Source organism: Rattus norvegicus, chromosome 2, assembly GCF_036323735.1.
Source record: "Rattus norvegicus strain BN/NHsdMcwi chromosome 2, GRCr8, whole genome shotgun sequence".
In the NCBI taxonomy this organism is placed as follows: Eukaryota; Metazoa; Chordata; class Mammalia; order Rodentia; family Muridae; genus Rattus; species Rattus norvegicus.
The window spans coordinates 218,614,593-218,634,321 of record NC_086020.1 but is presented as its reverse complement, the minus strand read 5'-3'; the positions used below and the strand labels follow the sequence as shown (position 1 = coordinate 218,634,321).

At 44.5% G+C, this 19,729-nt stretch overlaps 1 protein-coding gene across 1 annotated transcript in view; it reads left to right on the top strand.

Moving 5' to 3' along the window:
• The first annotated feature begins 5,907 nt into the window (after window positions 1–5,907).
• Ank2 (ankyrin 2) overlaps window positions 5,908–19,729 on the top strand; it is a 575,860-nt gene continuing 562,038 nt past the window's right edge. The window contains exon 1 of the mRNA NM_001427159.1: window positions 5,908–6,354. Within this exon, the coding sequence (NP_001414088.1) occupies window positions 6,283–6,354 (72 nt within the window). The 5' untranslated portion in view covers window positions 5,908–6,282. The remainder of the gene's footprint in view (window positions 6,355–19,729) is intronic.

The following is a 19,729-nucleotide window of genomic DNA, read 5'->3' as shown; positions in this document are numbered from 1 at the left end:
CTCTGTCAACTGGGCTACATCGCTGGTCTTAGGGTAAATGCTAATCTGTAGGCGGTTTACTTTTTATTCTAAAATAATATTTTTTCTATCATTTCTTTAGAGATGTTAGTCTTGTAATAATATCCCTTAGTTCCCTTAACACCAAAACCATATAACTACTGAGAAGGGCTTTTATTTCAAAGCACAGAGGTGCAGTGTGAAGACACCGAAGCTTTTTAAGTGGGAGTTTATTTATTTATTTTGTGGAAGGTACTCTGGATAAATTATGCAGGATGTTCCAGGATTGGAAGTGCTTCGGAGGGAAATCGGAGTATACGGAGAGTAGCTGAAAGCCTCGATGAGAGCTTTCAACATCAAGAAGAGATACCGAGAGAGCAGATACCAGGCTCACAGTTTCAGGGGACTCTGCCGGGTCCGCCCGAGGGCAGGGAGGGTGTGACAGAGTCATGGCAGCTGACGTCATGGCAGCTGGGAACTAAGAGAGAGAGAACGCTGGGCTGGTGAGCTTTGTCACTGTCTCCCTTTATTCCATTATAGCAATCACCAAGGTAGGATGGAGACCTGGAAGTCAAGTGAGGAGAAACAGACAGCTGACCAAATTCACCAAACGACAGGAGCCCACGGCAGTGAGTGGCCACCATGACAGTATTAGGGAAATGTTAAGAAAAAAACCCTAAGATGGTGGCTTACAGAGATTTCAGGGGCCAGGGATTGAAGGTGGCAAGTACAGTGTGGACAGCTTTCCAGAGGAGGTTTTCTGCTAGTATATCATGGGAGTATACTGGGTGTGGGATGACTGAGGAAAGAGGGTAAGTGCATGGGGCTGGGGGTACAAAATGAAGAGGGCGGGGGAAGGAGTTTTCCACAAGAAGGATGTCTGAAGTATACGATCATGTATTCTCAAACGCCCAAATGGAGGGCTTGACATTACATGAGAACATGCTTAATTCATCAGCATAAGGGGATAAGAGATGCCATTCAACATCTTGGAGGTCTGATAGAAATGATGGGGGTTGGGGATTTAGCTCAGTGGTAGAGCGCTTGCCTAGGAAGCGCAAGGCCCTGGGTTCGGTCCCCAGCTCCGAAAAAAAGGAAAAAAAAGAAAAAAGAAAAAAAAAGAAATGATGATGGGGCTTTTTTGTTCCTTGTGAGATCAGGGAAATAAGGCCAATAGTTGAGAATGAAAAAGCTGAGGACAGAGAAGCTGCTAACGATCGCCTTGGCACGTGGGAGAATGAGTTTGAGTCATGAGCATAACAGGATTGCCGTACTCTACCAAGGATGTTCTTGAAAAGAATGACCACCATGAGTGGAGATCTCCATGAATGACCACCGAGAGCAGAGATCTCATTTTCCTCCTGGCACACAGGGCATGCGTGGTTACGGTCTTAGAGTAGACAGAACTTTCCATTTAGTTAAGATGCGTGCCAACTGCTGAGGGTGCTGGGAGTTGAACTGGACTCTTCTGTAAGAGCAGTGTGTGCTCATAACCAGCCCCTCAATTAAGATACATTGCTGCCATGTGATTATGATATAGGCTGACAGGGGCAAGGTGAAGTTTATACCCAGTGGTGACTACAACAGTGTAACAGTACAGGGAATCACATTGACTTAGGAAGAAATGGAGGACACGCAACAGAGACAGCATGAAGGAAGTAGGACCTAGAAGAGGTTTCAGTAGGACTGAGGAAGTGAAGCTGGGTATAGTGCTGCACACGTAATCCCAGCACTCTCAGGCAGAGTTAGGCAGAGCTCTGTGAGTTCGAGGCCAACCTGGTCTACTGAGTGAATTCTGAGACAACCAGGGCTACACAGAGAAACCCTGTCTTTAGTCCCCCACCTCCTAAAAATTAATTCTTGGTGGTAGGGCCTTGGTGGTAGGCAAGGCCAGCTAGAAAGCTGGTAAATAATAGTAGAGAATGGAATGCTTAAATGCTGAGGTCAGAGACGGTGAGAATGTAGTCATCAGTAGACCTCGGCTAACATCACAGAAGAGGATAATGGCTGTCGAGGGTGGGCTGGAGGCCAAGACCACTGGGCCTCATAATGCTTATAGAGATTTTACTTCTCTCTTTGAGATAGAGTTTCCTGTCTCCCAGGCTGACCTCGGACATTGGGGGTGACCTTGATTTGCCTCTACTTCTTGAGTGTGTTTGTGTACGCGGAGGGGGTGATTTAAATGTGTATGCCACCAACCCTAGGTGAGGGCTTGAGCTTATTTTAATGGAGAGGGAGACAGAAGCAGTCCTAAGGACAAACCTGAGCTACATCCTAGCACTGTGTCCATTAACATTTCTTTTTTTTTTTTCTTTTTTCTTTTTCCGGAGCTGAGGACCGAACCCAGGGCCTTGCCCTTCTCTACCACTGAACTAAATCCCCAACCCCCTTCATTAACATTTCTAATGTCATAGTTGAACGGGATAAGGCATACAAACTGCTTCAAATGGAACACTGGTCCGTGGTCTCTGTGAGTCCACGCACACTACACAGCGTTGGGGGCTGGAGAAGAACTCTGAGAGCTCACCCCATTCCCTTAATTCTCTCATGGAATAAATGGCACCCATCTTTCCATCCATCCATTCATCCATCCATCCATCCATCCATCCATCCATTCATCCATCCATCTGTCCATCCATCCGTCCATCCATCTGTCCATCTATCTATCTATTTTAGAGAAATGTCATTAATGGTAATCTCAGCACGCTCCAGCACCAACATTGTCATGGAGCCAAAGCGTGTGACGGCTGGGTGACCCCATAGACCCTCACATGCACAGAGGATGAGGAAGGTGACCATCAAACATGGGTCCCATGACCTCAGATGGGCCAAACCCAGAATGGCATGGGAGAAGACCTGCTGCTTGAGAGATGGGCTCCTGGCATAGCCAATAAGCAAGTTACCAAACACTGTGCCAATGCCAGACCCTGATCCAGCCACACCAACTGCTGTGTCCAAGAAAACACCACCAGTCTGGAGTCCTCAGCTGGCCACCTGGGGGCTGCTAGAGGAAGGCTGTTTAGATGGGACCTCTGGTCTACTCAGGAGGGAGGCAGACACAGGCCTGATTAGAGCCCCGGTACAGTAGCAGATCAGAACTAGAAAAATGAGAGTGACTTGGTGGTCTGCATTTTTCTTTTTTTATTTATTATTATTTTTAAAATTTTCTATGCACTGTTGTTTGGTCTGCATGTATGTCTGTATGAGGGTGTCCAATACTCTGGAACTGGAGATACGGAAGGTTGAGAGCTGCCATGTGGGCGCTGGGAATTGATGCCAGGTCCTTTGGAAGAACAGCCAGTGCTCATACTTGCTGAGCCATCTTTCCCGCTCCAAGTGGTCTGCATTTTTTCAACCTCCCAGCTTTAGCCCTTGGACTTGGTGTTCCACTGTTATTTATTTATTTATTTATTTATTTATTTATTTATTTATTTTTAAGCACCTTTATCTCTGGTCTCTTATTTTCAGGTGAATGCTATCCCATAAACAGTAATGCCTCCTTTCTTGAGTATTGACACAGAAGGCTGAAAGTGTTTATGTGCACATTTCATTTACTAATCATAGCAACTTTGTATAAAGTACGTGCTATTGTTACTTCTATTTTGCAAACAAGGAAAAAATAGAGAGCTGTAAAGTATGGGGATCTCAGAGTTAGGGGCTGACCTCAGTTTGTGGTACTAACCATTTAACCTTGCAAATGAATGCTCACACTGGGGCTGGGTGTGGCTCAGTTGGTAGAGCTTCAGGGGACCCTCAGTTGGGTCTCCAGTACCACGTAAACAGGACAAAACACTTGGGAGAAGTGCAAGGTTGTTTTCAGCTACATACTACAGCAGAGGTTAGCCCAGGCCAGCCTGGGCTATGTGTGTTGCAAAACAACACACACATACAAGCAAGCAAGTCAGTCCTGTTGGGCGAGATGAAGATTGATTTGGGATAATAAAACCAGTTTTTATGATGCAGCGCCATGATTTTTTTCATGCTTAAACATGAATATACCTTATTCTTTAGAATGAATGTATTTTTTTAAATATCTGTGATTCTTTTATTCAAATCTTGGGCCTACACATTCTAGGCAAGCACAATTGAGCTCTGCCCCTAACCCCAGATATGTATAATTTCTAATGGGCACTTGAGAAACTGTAACATGCAGAAAAAAGTTTGTTTTTTAAAGTTATCATCTAGAAGTAAAAGCATGGCTTTCAACCTTCCAAATAACCGTCAAAAGGATTCTGGATACTATTATTATTATTATTATTATTATTATTATTATTATTATTATTATAGATATGGATATTCAAGGTACTTGGCCATATTCTCATAGACTCCACCTTCAAGTGCTAGATGGGCCTCAAAGAATAATCAAGCAAATCAATATCCCATCGGCTGGGGCAGGGTCTACAGAATGCAATAAGGAAGCAGGAAGGGGCGGATAGGCTGTCGTGTCCTGGAGTGAGTTTGTCTTTCTAGATCTGTTTCAAGGTGTGTGGAGCACAGGCACGATCACATTTTTGTACTGTGGCTATTAGAACATTGAGCCACGATGGTGGTTTGAATGAGAAGAAAATTCCGATGTGACTGAACTGTAAAATCAATAAGGTCTATAGATGATCAAGTTTGAGAGCTTGAGAGCATCAAAAGTTAATGACATTTCTGAGGATTTGTCCATCCTCGTGGCAGGACCATTTCTGTCTTCTCCTGGTAACCAGCCTGTCCCTTAATTCCTGTGTGCAAGGATGCTCTTGGCTCAGTCTACCAGTGTGGGACTCCAGGCATGGGCCACGGAGCTTGGCTCTGTTTTGTTGTAGTTGAAGATATATTTGTGTGGAAATTCATAGGAAAAGGAGTCAGGAGAGAGGACAACCAGTTTCCTACAAGCCATTTTGCTTGACTGTATTTATTTGTTTGTTTGTTCATAGATGATCTCATGTGCCAGAAGCTGGCCTCGAACTCACTGTAGAGTCAAAGGTGACCTTGAACTCCTGACTCCTCTGTCTCTACCTGCCGAGTACTGGGATTCCAGACACAGCCACGCCTGGTTTATCCATTGCTGGGGATCACACCCAAGGCTTCATTCATAGCAGGCAAATAGGTAATCTACTGAGCTACATTCCAGCTCTCCCTGCTATTAAAAACAAACAAGGGGTTGGGGATTTAGCTCAGCGGTAGAGCGCTTGCCTAAGAAGCGCAAGGCCCTGGGTTCGGTCCCCAGCTCCGAAAAAAAGAACCAAAAAAAAAAAAAAAACAAAAACAAAACAAACAAACAAACAAACAAAAAAACCAACCAAACAAACAAAATTTCCACCTCAGTGGGACATCACTAAAGAGAGATGATCCGGTCTTGGATGGTTTATTTTCCTACTAGTGGTAGTTCCAGCTTTACTCCAGGGACTCAGCAATGCAAACTAGGCCAGCCATCCTGCAGTATGCGTGACTGTGCCCCTGCTTAAGCTCTCCCAAGATCTATGAAAGTGCTCAGGGTACCTTGGAGAAGATGCGGCCAAGTCATCACCTAGAAGGGTAGCTGGAAGGCTCTTTCTCACAGAGGAAAAGGTGGAAAAGAGGAAACGCCCAAAGCGTAAAAGATACACAGGGTGTGACATTTCACCATCCTCAGTCTGCATTTGACAGGAGCTAAGGTCACAGTGGTATTCCCCATTCTGGTCACTTCAAATAAATGACTTGTTCCTCATCAAGAGGGAGTGGTTGGAAGGACAAAGAATGCGTGCGCTAGAGGTGGGTGGGTGGCTCGCCCACGCGGACAGGAGATCTGGCGTGAAGCGGGCGTGAGAGTGAATGGGAGCCGAACGGGCCCGCGCGGGGCAGGGAGGAGCAGCAGCCGGGCCTCCCGGGGGACGTCTCCCGGGCTGCGGGAGAGCCGCCGAGCTTCTTATCCCCACCCACCTCTCTAGCTCCAGCAGGCAGTGGTGCATATAGACATATTTCTGGGAGCTGTCCATGAGCTCATCGCTCTCCCGGCGCGCGGCGAGGGAAGGAGCCCTCCTCTTTCTCCCCGCGCCACCAGCAGCAGTCGCTTAGCGCGTGTCGCCGGCCCAGCCCGCAGCCTACCCGGGGTGCCATGGCCCTGCGGCACCCCGCGCGAAGGTAGGTGGGCTTGGGCAGCAGTCCCCCACAGGCGACCGCAATCACGGTCCACCTTCTGCGGTCGCCTAGGAGCACCGGGGTCCCTGGCTGAGCCCGAACGCCGCAGGCCCGGAGCGGAAGAGACGAGGACACGCGGGACGGCTGGACTTGACCGAGGGAAGGAATTCTGAGACCGTGGACATGGCTTCTCCCACCTCCCCTGGCCCGGAGGGAGGGGCTTGCACCCAGCAGAACCCACCGCGGATCCGTCAGGTGGGTACTGGGTACAGGGGGTGCGCCACCCACGTCCTCGCCTCCCCAACCTCCCCCAAGGACTGGGACATCGACTCAGGGGACAGGGGCTGACCCCACTAGGGACCCATTCACATGAGCCTGGGCACTTCGCCTAGCCCAGGAGTATTCTTGAGACCTCTTTTTCACGGTCCACTTTGCACTCACGCCCCCTCACCCCTCCCCTCTACGCGCGCGCCTTTCTAAGCCAGGCGTGTAACTTCTGTCCGTACACACTCGGGCACACCCGCAAACTGATCTCTCTGCGCAGCACGGAGGCACACACCCAGTTGTCACATGACCCACTGCAGAGCTATACCGTTAGAAGCCACCTAGGGTGCTAGCTAGGATGGGGCTGTACCCCTGAATGGAGCTCCCTTAGGACTTTTGCCAGGCATGGCTGCAAACGTTGGCTTCTCACCCACAAGAGAGAAGGGACTTCAACTTTCAACACGGCTACCCCAACAATTGCAGCCATGTAGTTCATGCTCGCCCTACATCTATACTCACGCGGTTTGCCAGCACTCTAGCACCACAAGAAGGGCTTGCTTACTTGTCTGGCTGATTGAATAAGTCCTATTTTCTGTCTCTGTTATGTATATGTTAATAATTTTAAAAGGGAGTAGTGGTCCCGCGTGGCGGCCCACGGACTCCAGGGGATGAGGCTGGAGAATGCATTTGAGTTCGAGTTCAGCCTGGTCTACAAAGCAAATTCCAGGACAACTGGGGCTCCAGTCTCTAAAAATAAGGTGTGGTGGGGGCTGACGGGGGTGGGAGTGGGGTGGGAACATAGTACCCCATTCACTACTAATCTGATATTTCATAGTAGGCTTTTTCTCTGCACCTGCTGCCACAGGCAGGACCTCCACCCTTACTTAACCCTTAGATCCTCACAATGGTAGATTGGCCTCCTGCCTGTTCAGATGTGACGAATTGTTCTGAGATGTGATTTGCTAATGGCCAGGAAGGAACTTCTTTACCTAAGAGAACTGGATTCTTATGTAGGAACAGAGTACATCTATGGTTACTCTTTGGGCAGAAAGGCGATTCCCAGCAGAAGGGAATGGTGTCTTTCCTTGCAGAGTGAACTTTTTGAAGATCACTCAGAACTCCATAATTTATGAATGGATGATAGTAAATTTTGGTTAACAATTAACAAGGTCTTTGTCTCTTTTGACCCCTAACATCTCTAGGTAGATGTATTGTGGTATGTTCTTTTAATGGGGATTTTTTAATACAATACCTAAAAATTAATGAGAATTTCCTTTTCTGGCAGTCTGTTTCCAAAGGAATTGCTAGGGTTTGAAATCTTTATGGGGCCAGGATTCCAGTTTTATGACAGTATTTTTTTTTTTTTTGGTTCTTTTTTTCGGAGCTGGGGACCGAACCCAGGGCCTTGCGCTTCCTAGGTAAGCTCTCTACCACTGAGCTAAATCCCCAGCCCCATGACAGTATATTTTTAATTGCAGTTGAAGTTTTTTTTTTTCCTTCAGAATTGTGAGAACAAGTATTAAATCTGGGTTAGAAATATTTATGCATGTAAGGATGAATAGGATGCTACTGTCTGCCGTGTAAGAGAAATTGAACGCTAAGCAAAAAATCATTTTTATAACTGTATTGGCTAAATTTGTTACTATGTGTGTGTAGCACTTGGACACAAATATTTAGGAGGCAAAAATCTTAAATGTGCTAATTTAAATACGATATAAGCATACACAGACATTTCTGTGAAGCCTAATTCTATATTTAGAACACTTTTACTGACCTTCGATATACTAGGGATGAAAATAGTTACTTGGAAAAATTTGCCAGAAAGGTCATTGCTGTTTCGTAAAGGGGATACTTTACTGGGAAGACCTCATTAGGAGCTACAGATGACAGAATGCTGTAACATCGAAATTACCAACTGATGTCCTCTGTGCAGGGTTTCATTTTTTTTTTTTTTTTGACCTTCCAGTACTCTTCTTCGGTGATTGGTGCATTAATTTGCATAGGATGTAGCAATGGGTTGCCCAGACTGGTCATTGTCCTCTATCTGACTTATCAGTGAGGTAGTACAGAAATACTGAAACCTCTGGTTGCAGAGTGGAATCTCCTCTCTGTCTGCAAGCGATATTAAACAAATTAGAAATAGCAAACCGGAAGCTACAACATGATGATCCAGCTACATGGCGAGCTGAGCTGTCATACACCCCTGTCACGCTGTGTTGTAACTGTGTCACGGTCTCCAGGACATATTTTATGTCCTTTATTCTTTTTCCTGTGGATTCTGGGTTTAATTGGCTCAAAATATGAACCTTCTCCCTCTTTCTGAACTATGTTGGGGGAAAAGTATAATTAAAAACACAGAAGTCCAAAGGAGTGAGAATTGTAATTGAGCACATTAAATGGCTTTTAGCAATAAACTCAATAATCATAATCTTAATATGTAATGAAAATTCAGAAATAAAAATATTTTAGAAACGATCTGATGAGTATATATTAAATGTAATTGGTAAATTAGTATATCTCATCAGTAATTTGAGTGAATCTATGCTGCGTTGCCCAACAATGGTGCTTGCCTTTAATCCCAGCTCTCGGGAGGCAGAGGCAGGTAGATCTCTTGAGTTTAAGGGCCTACAAATCAAATTCCAGAATAGCCAGAAAGGTTTTCTACACAAAGAATAACTGCACAAAACAAACAAATAAAAAAAGGGGAAGAAAGAAAGAAACAAAGAAGATGTGCTACATTAAAATTCACTTACTATATACTCATTCATAAGTTTTCCTCAATTTTTAAGATAGATAAATTCTTATGCTGTCTTTTGAGCATATTCCCCAGGCTCCATTCTATTCTCTTTGGTTTTGTTAAGGATAGCATTTCAGAGCCCAGGTGGCCTCCAACTTGCTATATAATGGAGGATGAACTTGAACTCCAGATGCTCCTGATTCCAGGGGTGAGTTACCAAGCAGGATGCAAAATAATGTTTGCATCCTAAGCTAGGCGGACAGGAAAAAGAGTGGGGATGGGTACACACCTGGAATCCTATCCCCTAGAGGACTAGTCAAGAAGGTCTCCTTGAGTTCAAGGTCAACCGTGGGAGAGAGCAAGGCCTTACCCAAAAAGAAAAAGACAAAAGAAAGAAAGCAGAGAAGACAAAACCATTTCTTATAAGTAAATACAGATTTTAAAATTTTAGGGGTTGGAGATTTAGCTCAGTGGTAGAGCGCTTGCCTAGGAAGCGCAAGGCCCTGGGTTCGGTCCCCAGCTCCGAAAAAAAGAACCAAAAAAAAAAAAAAATTTACAATGAAAGCATCCTCACTGGAACATTGAACTGTCTATGGAGTCCTCTTCAAATTTCGACAACATGGATATTTTTCAGTATTTTGTTTTGATCCTTTCTCTAGTAATGAGCTTAAATAATACCTATGTTTGCATAGGTATAAATGCCAGTGTATGACTGAATTCACTTTTTTATCACTTGCTATATTTATGCTCTTGTTTAACTATTCGATATATGGTTGGACTTTTTAGCAAATGCTATTTTTACAACTTGACCTTTGGAGTAAGAGATCACATTATTATTGATGTGTGGTGTGTGTGTGTGTGTGTGTGTGTGTGTGTGTGTGTTTGTGTGGTATGTGTGTGTATGTGTGTGTTTATGCCTGTGCATATACACATAGTGTAAGTGTGGGCACACATGTCATGGTGTACATGTGTAGAGTCAGTTGCGAGGATTGAACTCAGGTCACCAGGATTACAAAGCGAGTGCGTATGCTAGCATAAGCTGAACAACTGCACAGCTTTGGACCGAAGTGTTTTTTGTTTTGTTCTTTAGAACTTTTAGAACATGATACAACATGTTCATGATGCAGCCAAGTATCTTTATATGAAGTGGTTAAAAATGAGAGTCAAGGAAAGGTGGCCTTTGACTTCATTTTTGTCCTTACTGAATGCCCCTTAGAAGAGAGAAAACCAAAACCAAAAAAACATATCAATATGCTGTATTATCCTGCCAGTAAGAAAGTAGATGTAACAGTAACAAAAGGAGGAGGGTACTTAAGGTATAACCAGTGAGGATACCTTCTGGCTTCCAAGTTTAGACTTTCCATTTAAACACACGCACACACACACACACACACACACACACACACACACACACACAAACAAGCAAAAAAATGCTCACATTTTATTTTCATAATAAAGTTCAGAAGTATTCTTTGCTCCTTTGAAATTCATAAGTCAAACCAGGAAGACATATATCCTCCGTGTCAGCTTGTGTTCCCTTGTGAGTTTCTTTGTGTGTGTTCATTTCCTTATGGTACGGAGGACGGACACCATGGCCTGGCCCTGCTAAGCCACACTGTACCAGTGAGCTACACTCCCACCCCTACCCCATGCTTTTTGTTCAGACAGGGTCTGGTGTATCCCAGGCCAGCTTTACACTCGCTTTCCAGCTGAAAATGATCTTGAGTTTCTCTTCTTGCTGTCTCTACTCCCAGGGCTGGGATTCTAGGGATGTGTCACCATGTCATCGAGTTACCATGTCACCACACCTGATTTTATGAGATGAACAAACCCAAAACTCTGTGTTTGTGGTAGGCAAGCATTTTATTAACCTCTAAGCACCCCCACCCCCACCCCCATGATTTTAAGATAGGATCTGGTTGTCTAGGCTGGCTTTGAACTTGCAATCCTTCTGCTTCAGCCTCCTAAAGACTTGGTACAAGGAACACATTATGAGCCTTGCATTTTATTTTTCATCCATTTTCTAACCTCATAAAAGAATGGGTTAAGAAATGGTAGTTTAGGTTAGGCCTTTAATTCCAGCATTTGGGAAGCAGAGGCAGGCAGATCTCTTAGTTTGAGGCCAGCCTGGTCTATAGAATGAGTTTCAGAATAGCCAGGGCTGCACAGAGAAACAAAAACAAACAAACAAACAAAAGATAGTTTTACAACTGAATTATCTTTACACACCATATATGCTAAGAGACCCTACGGGCTGATGGTTCTTTTTTTTTTTCTTTTTTTGGTTCTTTTCTTTCGGAGCTGGGGACCGAACCTAGGGCTTTGCGCTTCCTAGGCAAGCGCTCTACCACTGAGCTAAATCCCCAGCCCTGCTGATGGTTCTTTTATGGTACTGAGGCTGCAAGTCTTTGAGGCCCAATGGGATGATCTTATTCTTTGAGCCAAAAATGTAATGACACTGCTTCCTTGGTGATCAGTAGTTTTCCAGGGCCTCTGGGTATAGCTGTCATTTCATTCATGGAAACAAAAGTGTTCTTTTTGTGTGTCCTGTGGTAATTTAGAGACCTCTCATGTGGCAGTAATAAAACGTTTACGAGAAGCCAGCCATGGTACTCAGCTTCGTGGTACTCCCAGAAATCCTGGGAGGAGATATCCTTATTCCCATTTCGAGGTGACACCGTACGAATTTAGGAAGACTACTGTGGTTGAAGTTCACAGACAGAGTTTCAACCTGGGGATCTAAAATGGGTCTTGGTGGCTCCGGTCACAGTCGCTGTTCACCGTCTTGCTCGTCTGAGCTGAGGATCATGACTACTGTGGAGCTCCTCCAAGCCCTCTGGTGCGCCTAGCTTACTGCAATTATTCTCGTGGAATTCTCTTTTGAGCTGCCTTAACTTGACTGTGGGTTTTAAGCAGAAGTGAAATTACTCGAGTCCGTCAAGTGAGAATAAGCTGAATTCTCTCTCCATGTCCATGATCTCTAAAAGAGAATTTTGCCAGCATCCAGGTTGCTGAAAGCAGAGACTGACTCACTTAGATTTTGTTTCTTCTGGGGGCTACACAATTATTTCCTGCTATCTGTTCACACTCCTGAAAAATGTCAGGTTTTGAATAATTCGAGCTAATGGGGAATCTCCCTGAACAGGTCCTCCCTGTACCCTAAAATATTTCCAATGTCAAAAATTTCTATTTCTGGGGTTGGGGATTTAGCTCAGTGGTAGAGCGCTTGCCTAGCAAGCACAAGGCCCTGGGTTCGGTCCCCAGCTCCGAAAAAAAGAAAAAAAGAAAAAAAATTTTCTATTTCTTGTATCAATTCTATTCTTTGTATAGACATGTCAAGTTGTTAGGGATACACTTTATGGATGTGTATATATCTCTCTGCACACACACACACACACACACACACACTTATATATAATTACATCTTATATAAAGTCCTGTGTTTGGTCCCATCACTGAACAAAAAAATGCTATTTTAAATTTTCATGCCGTATAAAGTGTTGGGGTCTTGGGAGAGTACAGTTGAATTTGGACAGTGAAAGGATGGGAGAAAGAGGCAGTAAATTAATATGGCAGTGTATGACCATTTAAATTTATGTTTCAAATGTAAACTTTTGTTTGTATTTATTGTTTTTTAGATACAGGGCCTCCTTTAGCCCAGGGTGGTCTAGAACTTGCTTTGTAGATTAGGATGGTCATGGATTACTGATCTTCCTGCCTCTCCTTTCATATTGCTGGAATCACAGGCCTGTGTTTCCATGCCAGGCTTTACATTTTGCTTTTAATTTGTGTACAGTAAAATTCTCTTTTATATAGTTTAACAAGTTTTGATAAATGTTCAAGGTATAATGGTCACCATCCAGCTACAGTATAGTTTTACTACTTTGTAACATTCTATCTGCCAATCCTGTGGTCCAGCATTCACCTGCATGTGACGCCTGCTAGCCAGGGTTCTATTCTCTGTCTCTATTTCTGTGTGTGTGTGTGTGTGTGTGTGTGTGTGTGTGTGTGTGTGTGTGTGTGTGTGGTGTGTGTGTGTGTGTATGGTGTGTGTGTGTGGTGTGTGTGTGTGGTGTGTGATGTGTGTGTGTGGTGTGTGTGTATGTGGTGTGTGATGTGTGTGTGTGTGGTATGTGGTGAGTGTATATGGTGTGTGATGTGTGTATGGTATGTGTGTGGTGTGTGGTGTGTGACGTGTGTATGGTGTGTGATGTGTGTATGGTATGTGTGGTGTGTGTGTGTGTGTGGTGTGTGGTGTGTGTGTATGTGTGCTGTGTGCTGTGTGTGTGTGTGGTGTGTGATGTGTGTATGGTGTGTGTGTTGTGTGTAGTGTGTGTGTATGTGGTGTGTGTGTATGTGTGCTGTGTGGTGTGTGTGTGTGGTGTGTGATGTGTGTATGGTGTGTGTGTTGTGTGTAGTGTGTGTGTATGTGGTGTGTGATGTGTGTGTGTGCGGTGTGTGGTGTGTGTATATGGTGTGTGATGTGTGTGTGTGTGGTGTGTGGTGTGTGTATATGGTGTGTGATGTGTGTGTGTGTGGTGTGTGATGTGTGTATGGTATGTGTGTGGTGTGTGGTGTGTGATGTGTGTATGGTGTGTGTGTTGTGTGTAGTGTGTGTGTGTGTATGGTGCGTGTGTGGTGTGTGTGTGTGGTGTGTGGTGTGTGTGTATGTGTGTGGTGTGTGTGTATGTGTGGTGTGTGTGTGTGTAGTGTGTGTGGTCAGTGTGTAGTGTGGTGTGTGTGTGTAGTGTGTGTGGTGTGTGTATGTGTGGTGTGTGGTGTGTGTGTGTGGTGTGTGTGGTGTGTGTGGTGTGTGTATGTGTGGTGTGTGGTGTGTGTGTGTGGTGTGTGTGGTGTGTGGTGTGTGTGTATGTGTGGTGTATGTGTGTGGTATGTGTGTGTGTGTGGTATGTGTGTGTGTGGTGTGTGCGGTATGTGTGTGTGGTGTGGTGTGTGTGTGGTGTGGTGTGTGTGTGGTGTGGTGTGTGTGTGGTGTGTGTGTGTGTGTGGTGTGTGTGTGGTGTGTGTGGTGTGTGTGTAGTGTGTGTGGTGTGTGTATGTGTGGTGTGTGGTGTGTGTGTAGTGTGTGTGGTGTGTGGTGTGTGTGTGTATGTGTGGTGTATGTGTGTGGTATGTGTGTGTGTGTGGTATGTGTGTGTGTGGTGTGTGCGGTGTGTGTGTGTGGTGTGTGCGGTATGTGTGTGTGGTGTGGTGTGTGTGGTGTGGTGTGTGTGGTGTGGTGTGTGTGTGGTATATATGTGTGTGTGTGTGTGGTATGTGTGTGTGTGGTGTGTGGTGTGTGTGTATGTGTGGTGTGTGTGTATGTGTGGTGTGTGGTGTGTGTGTATGTGTGGTGTGTGTGTATGTGTGGTGTGTGTATGTGTGGTTGTGTGTGTGTGTGTGTGTGTGTGTGTGTGTGTGTATGTGTGTGTATTTACTAGTGCTGGATATTGAACACAGGATCTGATATATGCTAGGCAAGGGCTCAGCCACTGAGCTATATGCCAAGCCCCAGTCCCGGACCTTTTCGCCTTTCTCAGAATGTCAGATAAATAGCATTACCTGGAATACATCCAGTTGAAATCGATTTTTCTTCCACTCAGCCTGCAAAGCCCATCTAAGTTATTGCGTGTGTCAACATTTTATTCCTTGCTGTTGCTGAGTTGTATCTATTGTGTGGTCTAACGTGCCTGGCCATTCACTAGATGAATATTTTGGGTTGTGTCCAGGTTAGGGTAATTATGAATGAAGTTGCTATTAAATATTTGTATATAGGTTTTTGTGTGAGTATAAGATTGTGTTTCTCTTGGATATGTTTCTGTCTAGGAATAGGATTGCTGGATCATATGTGTGCTGGATAGTTTTATGTCAACTAAAGTTATTTGAGAAGAGGAAACTTCAATTAAGAAAACCCCTCCATGGGGTTGGGGACTTAGCTCAGTGGTAGAGTGGGGCCCTGGGTTTGGTCCTGAGGATCATGGGGGTGGGATGGGGGACAAAACAACAAAAAGAAAATGCCTCCATAAGATTGGGCTTTAGGCAAGCCTGTAGGGCATTTTCTTAATTAGTGATTGGTAAGGAAGGCTCAGTCCATAGTGGGTGGGAGGCTGGTATTCTGGGTTCTATAAGAAAGTAAGCTGAACAAACCACAAGGAGCAAGCCAGTAAGCAGCACTCCTCCATGACCACTACATCAGCTCCTGTGTACAGGCTCCCTCCCTGTGTGAGTTCCTGCCCTGACTTCCCACAGTGTCGGACTAAGATGTGGAAGTATAAGCCAGATAATCCCTCCAACCAGCACCCCCCCCCCCACACACACACACTTGATTTTGGTCATGGTGTTTCATCACAGCAATAGTAACCCTCAGTACAAGATTGTGGGTGCATGTTTAGATTAATAAGGAGCTTCAAACCAGGCAGCGGTGAAGCCTGCCTTTAATGCCAGCACTTGGGAGACAGAGGCAGGCAGATCTCTGTGTTTGAGGCCAGCCTGGTCTGCAGAGCAAGTTCCAGGATAGATAGAGCGACACAGAGAAACCCTGTGTTGGAAACAAAAACAAACACAAACCACAAAACCAACAAGCCAAAACAGGGATTAGTTTTGTTCTATACAAGACTAAATCAACACGATGCATACATAGTACTAAATGTCCTAAGATGTTAAGAAGTAATGGGAAAAATTATAGGCATTTTATACAATGTAAAAATGCTAGCCTAGCACGTTGGGAGCTTGGGAGAGAAAAATAAACATCCAAGTCAGTTTTGCCAAATATTAATGCGAAATAAGGAGGGGCTTCAGTCTTCATTCGCTGTGAACTATAAAGATTAGTGGTTTATGTTTTTATAAGTAGTTATCATATGACCAGATTATGCTATATCGAGGAACTAATTACCTACGTCCAGTGATCTGTAGCGGCCTCCAGTTCAGTAGTCTGTTGTGGTAACTTTTAAAGTAGTTTTCTCGATCAATTCCTGAGTGACAAATCACTGAGAACACGGGAGCATCACAGAGCAGCAGTCATGAGTTTTGCTCATGGACCTGCAGTTTGGTTAGACTGAGGGGGAATCAGCTAGATGACTCCTCAGGCGGGGCAGGAACCGTCTAAGCTGAGAGCTGCTAACATATCCGGTGCTGAATGGGGTGCACAGCCAAGCCTGTGCATAGACACTGCAGGAAGGGAAGGATGACCATTACCACAATGGCGCTGATCCTGACTGGGCACCAGCTACACAGTAGCACTGCTCTGAGCACTTCCTGTTTAACCACCTCATCGGATGGAAACGGCAGGTACAATTACAGTCCCCGTTACTGACGGGAGGAAGGAGACACAAGCAGATTAAACAGTCGGCTTATGTCATGCAAGCAAATGACAAGAGCCAAGCACTCAGACCCAGGCAGCCGGGTGGCAGGAGCCTCCTCTCCTATCTCCAAGAGCAACAGGATGTCGACTGGTCGTGCCAGGTCCAGGGACAAAACAAGTAAGTAACTGAGGTACATAGTACCATAGTGTCTAAGTAAAAATGAGTTTTTACACACCTACAGTGAGCAAAATAATTGTCTTTTAAATACAGACTGTAGCCCCAGACTTGTTCATTCCGGTTTTATTCAGTCTTCCATACCATGACCAGGAGTCAGACCAACTCCCGCCCAGCTCCTCACTGCATGCACTGGATGAATCTTCTCTACATTGGCACGTAGCTCCCAGAGCACGGCGGCAGAGGAAGTGTAGAAGTGAAAGGTCTCTTCACGATGTAGTTCTGGAACCTCCCGAGGTCCCTTCGCTGAATTCTATTGGTCAAGGTGGTCCAGGTTCACCCGAATCCAAGGAGGAGAAGCCAGAGATGAGCTTTTGAGACACACCAGGGTTGGAGAGTAGCACCACATCAGAAGAACAGCGTGCGGGATGGTGTGTGAGCCTTCTCTGGAAGTACGCCCTGCTACAGAGAGCGGGTGCTAAGCTGACAGGAAGTAAGCCGGTGTCAAACCAGACTGAGCCTGGTATTTGCCGTCGTGATAAGAACTAGTCGAAAATTATTTTATGGGAGGTAATTTGTCACAGCTTCATGAATCACTGTATCGAGCACTACACTTGATTTGTACCGTCTCCTTAATAGGCCAGAGAACCTAGATGTGGGTCTGCTTGTAAGTTTCTGACAGTGTTAGGCTGCACCACCCTTAAAGCCAATAGACATCCGTACCTACAGCCATTCACTGTGGGGTGTGTGTGTGTGTGTGTGTGTGTGTGTGTGTGTGTGTCTGACCACTCCCTTTCCTACTGAGTGAGGAGTGCCTGGAGACGGGAGACTCAGACACAAATCATCTACTCTCAACTGTTTCCTGGAAGTCAGGACATGGGATTCTTGTCACACTGATCTCAAAGGGCTGCTAATTCGCACCTGTTTGTAGTGGGCAGCCTATAAGGCCAGTATGCACACCCTGAAACCCATTGATGTCCATTTATTTGCTGGGTTTAGAGGCTGAGAGTAAAGGCTGTGGTATACTTCACTTTGGAAGTAGAGGTCAAACTGTTACCCACTGGATACAATTTGTTTAAGGTTTAAATAATATACTTTTCATATGCATTTAGCTTAATACCTGTTCCTTGTAAATACTCTTTTTTATTGTTATATAATGAATGCTCAATAAATATCCACTTCCTCACTTTCCCAAGGACCACAGGAGGAGAGACAGATGTTCTCCTGCATGGTAGACACATCTGGCATTAGGTTGTAAGATTCCCCTGTCGCTGCCTGAGTTAGTCTCAGTAGATCATAAGCATTCATTTTGTAATCTAATAATTAATCTTAGGGATCAATTGTTAAACCAAATAGAATTAAGCTTGTAGCTCAGTTGTGGACTGCTTACCAATCCCTATCATATGGTACATACAGCCGTGGCTTTATGTACCCCCAGCACTGCCAAAAAAATTCTACCAAAAATTCAAAACAAAGCATGAAAGCAAACACATAAAAATTTGGGTGATACAGAATTGTATAAAGACGTAGCAATTGTAAAACATGACAGGCTGGAAATGGAGCTCAATAAGTAGACTGCTTGCCTGTTATGACTGGAGCCCTGGCTTCCGTCTCTAGCACTTAAATCAGGAATGGTAGAACATGTCTGTAACACCAGCACTTTCAACGTGGAGGCAGAAGGGTCAAAAGCTTAAAGTCAAGGCTGGAGAGCCCCCTTGGTGGTTAAGAGCACTGGATGCTCTTCCAGAGGACCTGGGTTCAATTCCCAGCACCCCACTGGCAGTTTACTGCTCTCTTTAACTCCAGTTCTAGGGATCCCACACCCTCACACAGACACCAGTGCAGACAAAACACCAAATCACATGTAATATAAATAAATATCTAAAATAATTTAAAGTCATCCTTCGGAGCATAGAGTTGAATACCAGCCTGGAATACATGAGAACTTATCTTCAGAATAAAAGATAGATAGATAGATAGATAGATAGATAGATAGATAGATAGATAGATAGATAGATAGATAGATACACACACATGTTTATGTTGTGAAAAAAAAACATAATTTTAACTTGAATCTCCCGATTCCTACATTTCGGTTAGCCAATTGTCATTCACTATACTACAAGTTTTAAAACAACGTTATCATGCTTTCTTTTTTGTTTATTTTGGTGTTTTGAGACAAGGATTTTCTGTATAGCCCTGGCTATCCTAGAACTCATTCTGTAGACCAGGTTGGACTTGAACTCAGGGATCTGCCTGCCTCTGCCTCCCACGTCCTGGGGCTGAGGTGTACATTTCCACACCCACCTTATTGTGCTTTTTTTTAAGTTGAAGGAGTTATTGAAGGATGTTCACAAATGTTTGCATAGGAAGAGCAAATGACTCCAATTTAGCCTCTACAATCCTCTAAGTCAGTGGTTCTCACCTTTTCTAATTCTGCAACCCTTTGATGCAGTTTCTCATGTTGTGGTAGCCGCCCCCCCCCCAACTATAAGAATTATTTCATTGCTACCTCATAACTGTAATTTTGCTACTGTTATGAATCACAACATAATATCTGATATTTCCAGCAGTCTTAGGCGACCCCTGTGACAGGGGCAATCAATCCCTAAGGTTGAGAACCACCTTAGACTGTGCTTTTGAAATAAAAAATGTATTCTAAAGCTGTGTGTGATGGTGCATAGCTTAAATCCCAGCACTCAGGAGGCAGAGCAGGTAGATCTGCCTGAGTTCAGGACCAGCCTGGTGTACAAAGTGAGATCTTGTCTCAAAACAAAACAGTGAAGTAAAAGAAAAGCAAAAAGAACAGTGTGTGTGTATAGAGTATAGATAACTCTTTCAAAGAGTCACGAGGTAGATAATTCTTGGGAGTACCATTGTTCCATCAAAGGCTGCTTTTTACTCATTCCTATCTGAGTTCCGCAATGTGGAAAACTCAAGGTGATAAAAGCAATAATGACTTTTGACCTTTGGTATGCAATTTCCAGTAAAGCTTTTTTATTATTATATTCTGCTAATTCTTTGTTTCCTTTTTAATGTTGCCTGCTTGTCTGGGGGACTATAACAGAGTGATAATCCCCGAGTTCAGTTTCTAAAACTAAAATTAGGTCAGAAGATGACTTAGTGGAGTGGTTGTTCTCTCTTCTGCCCTGTT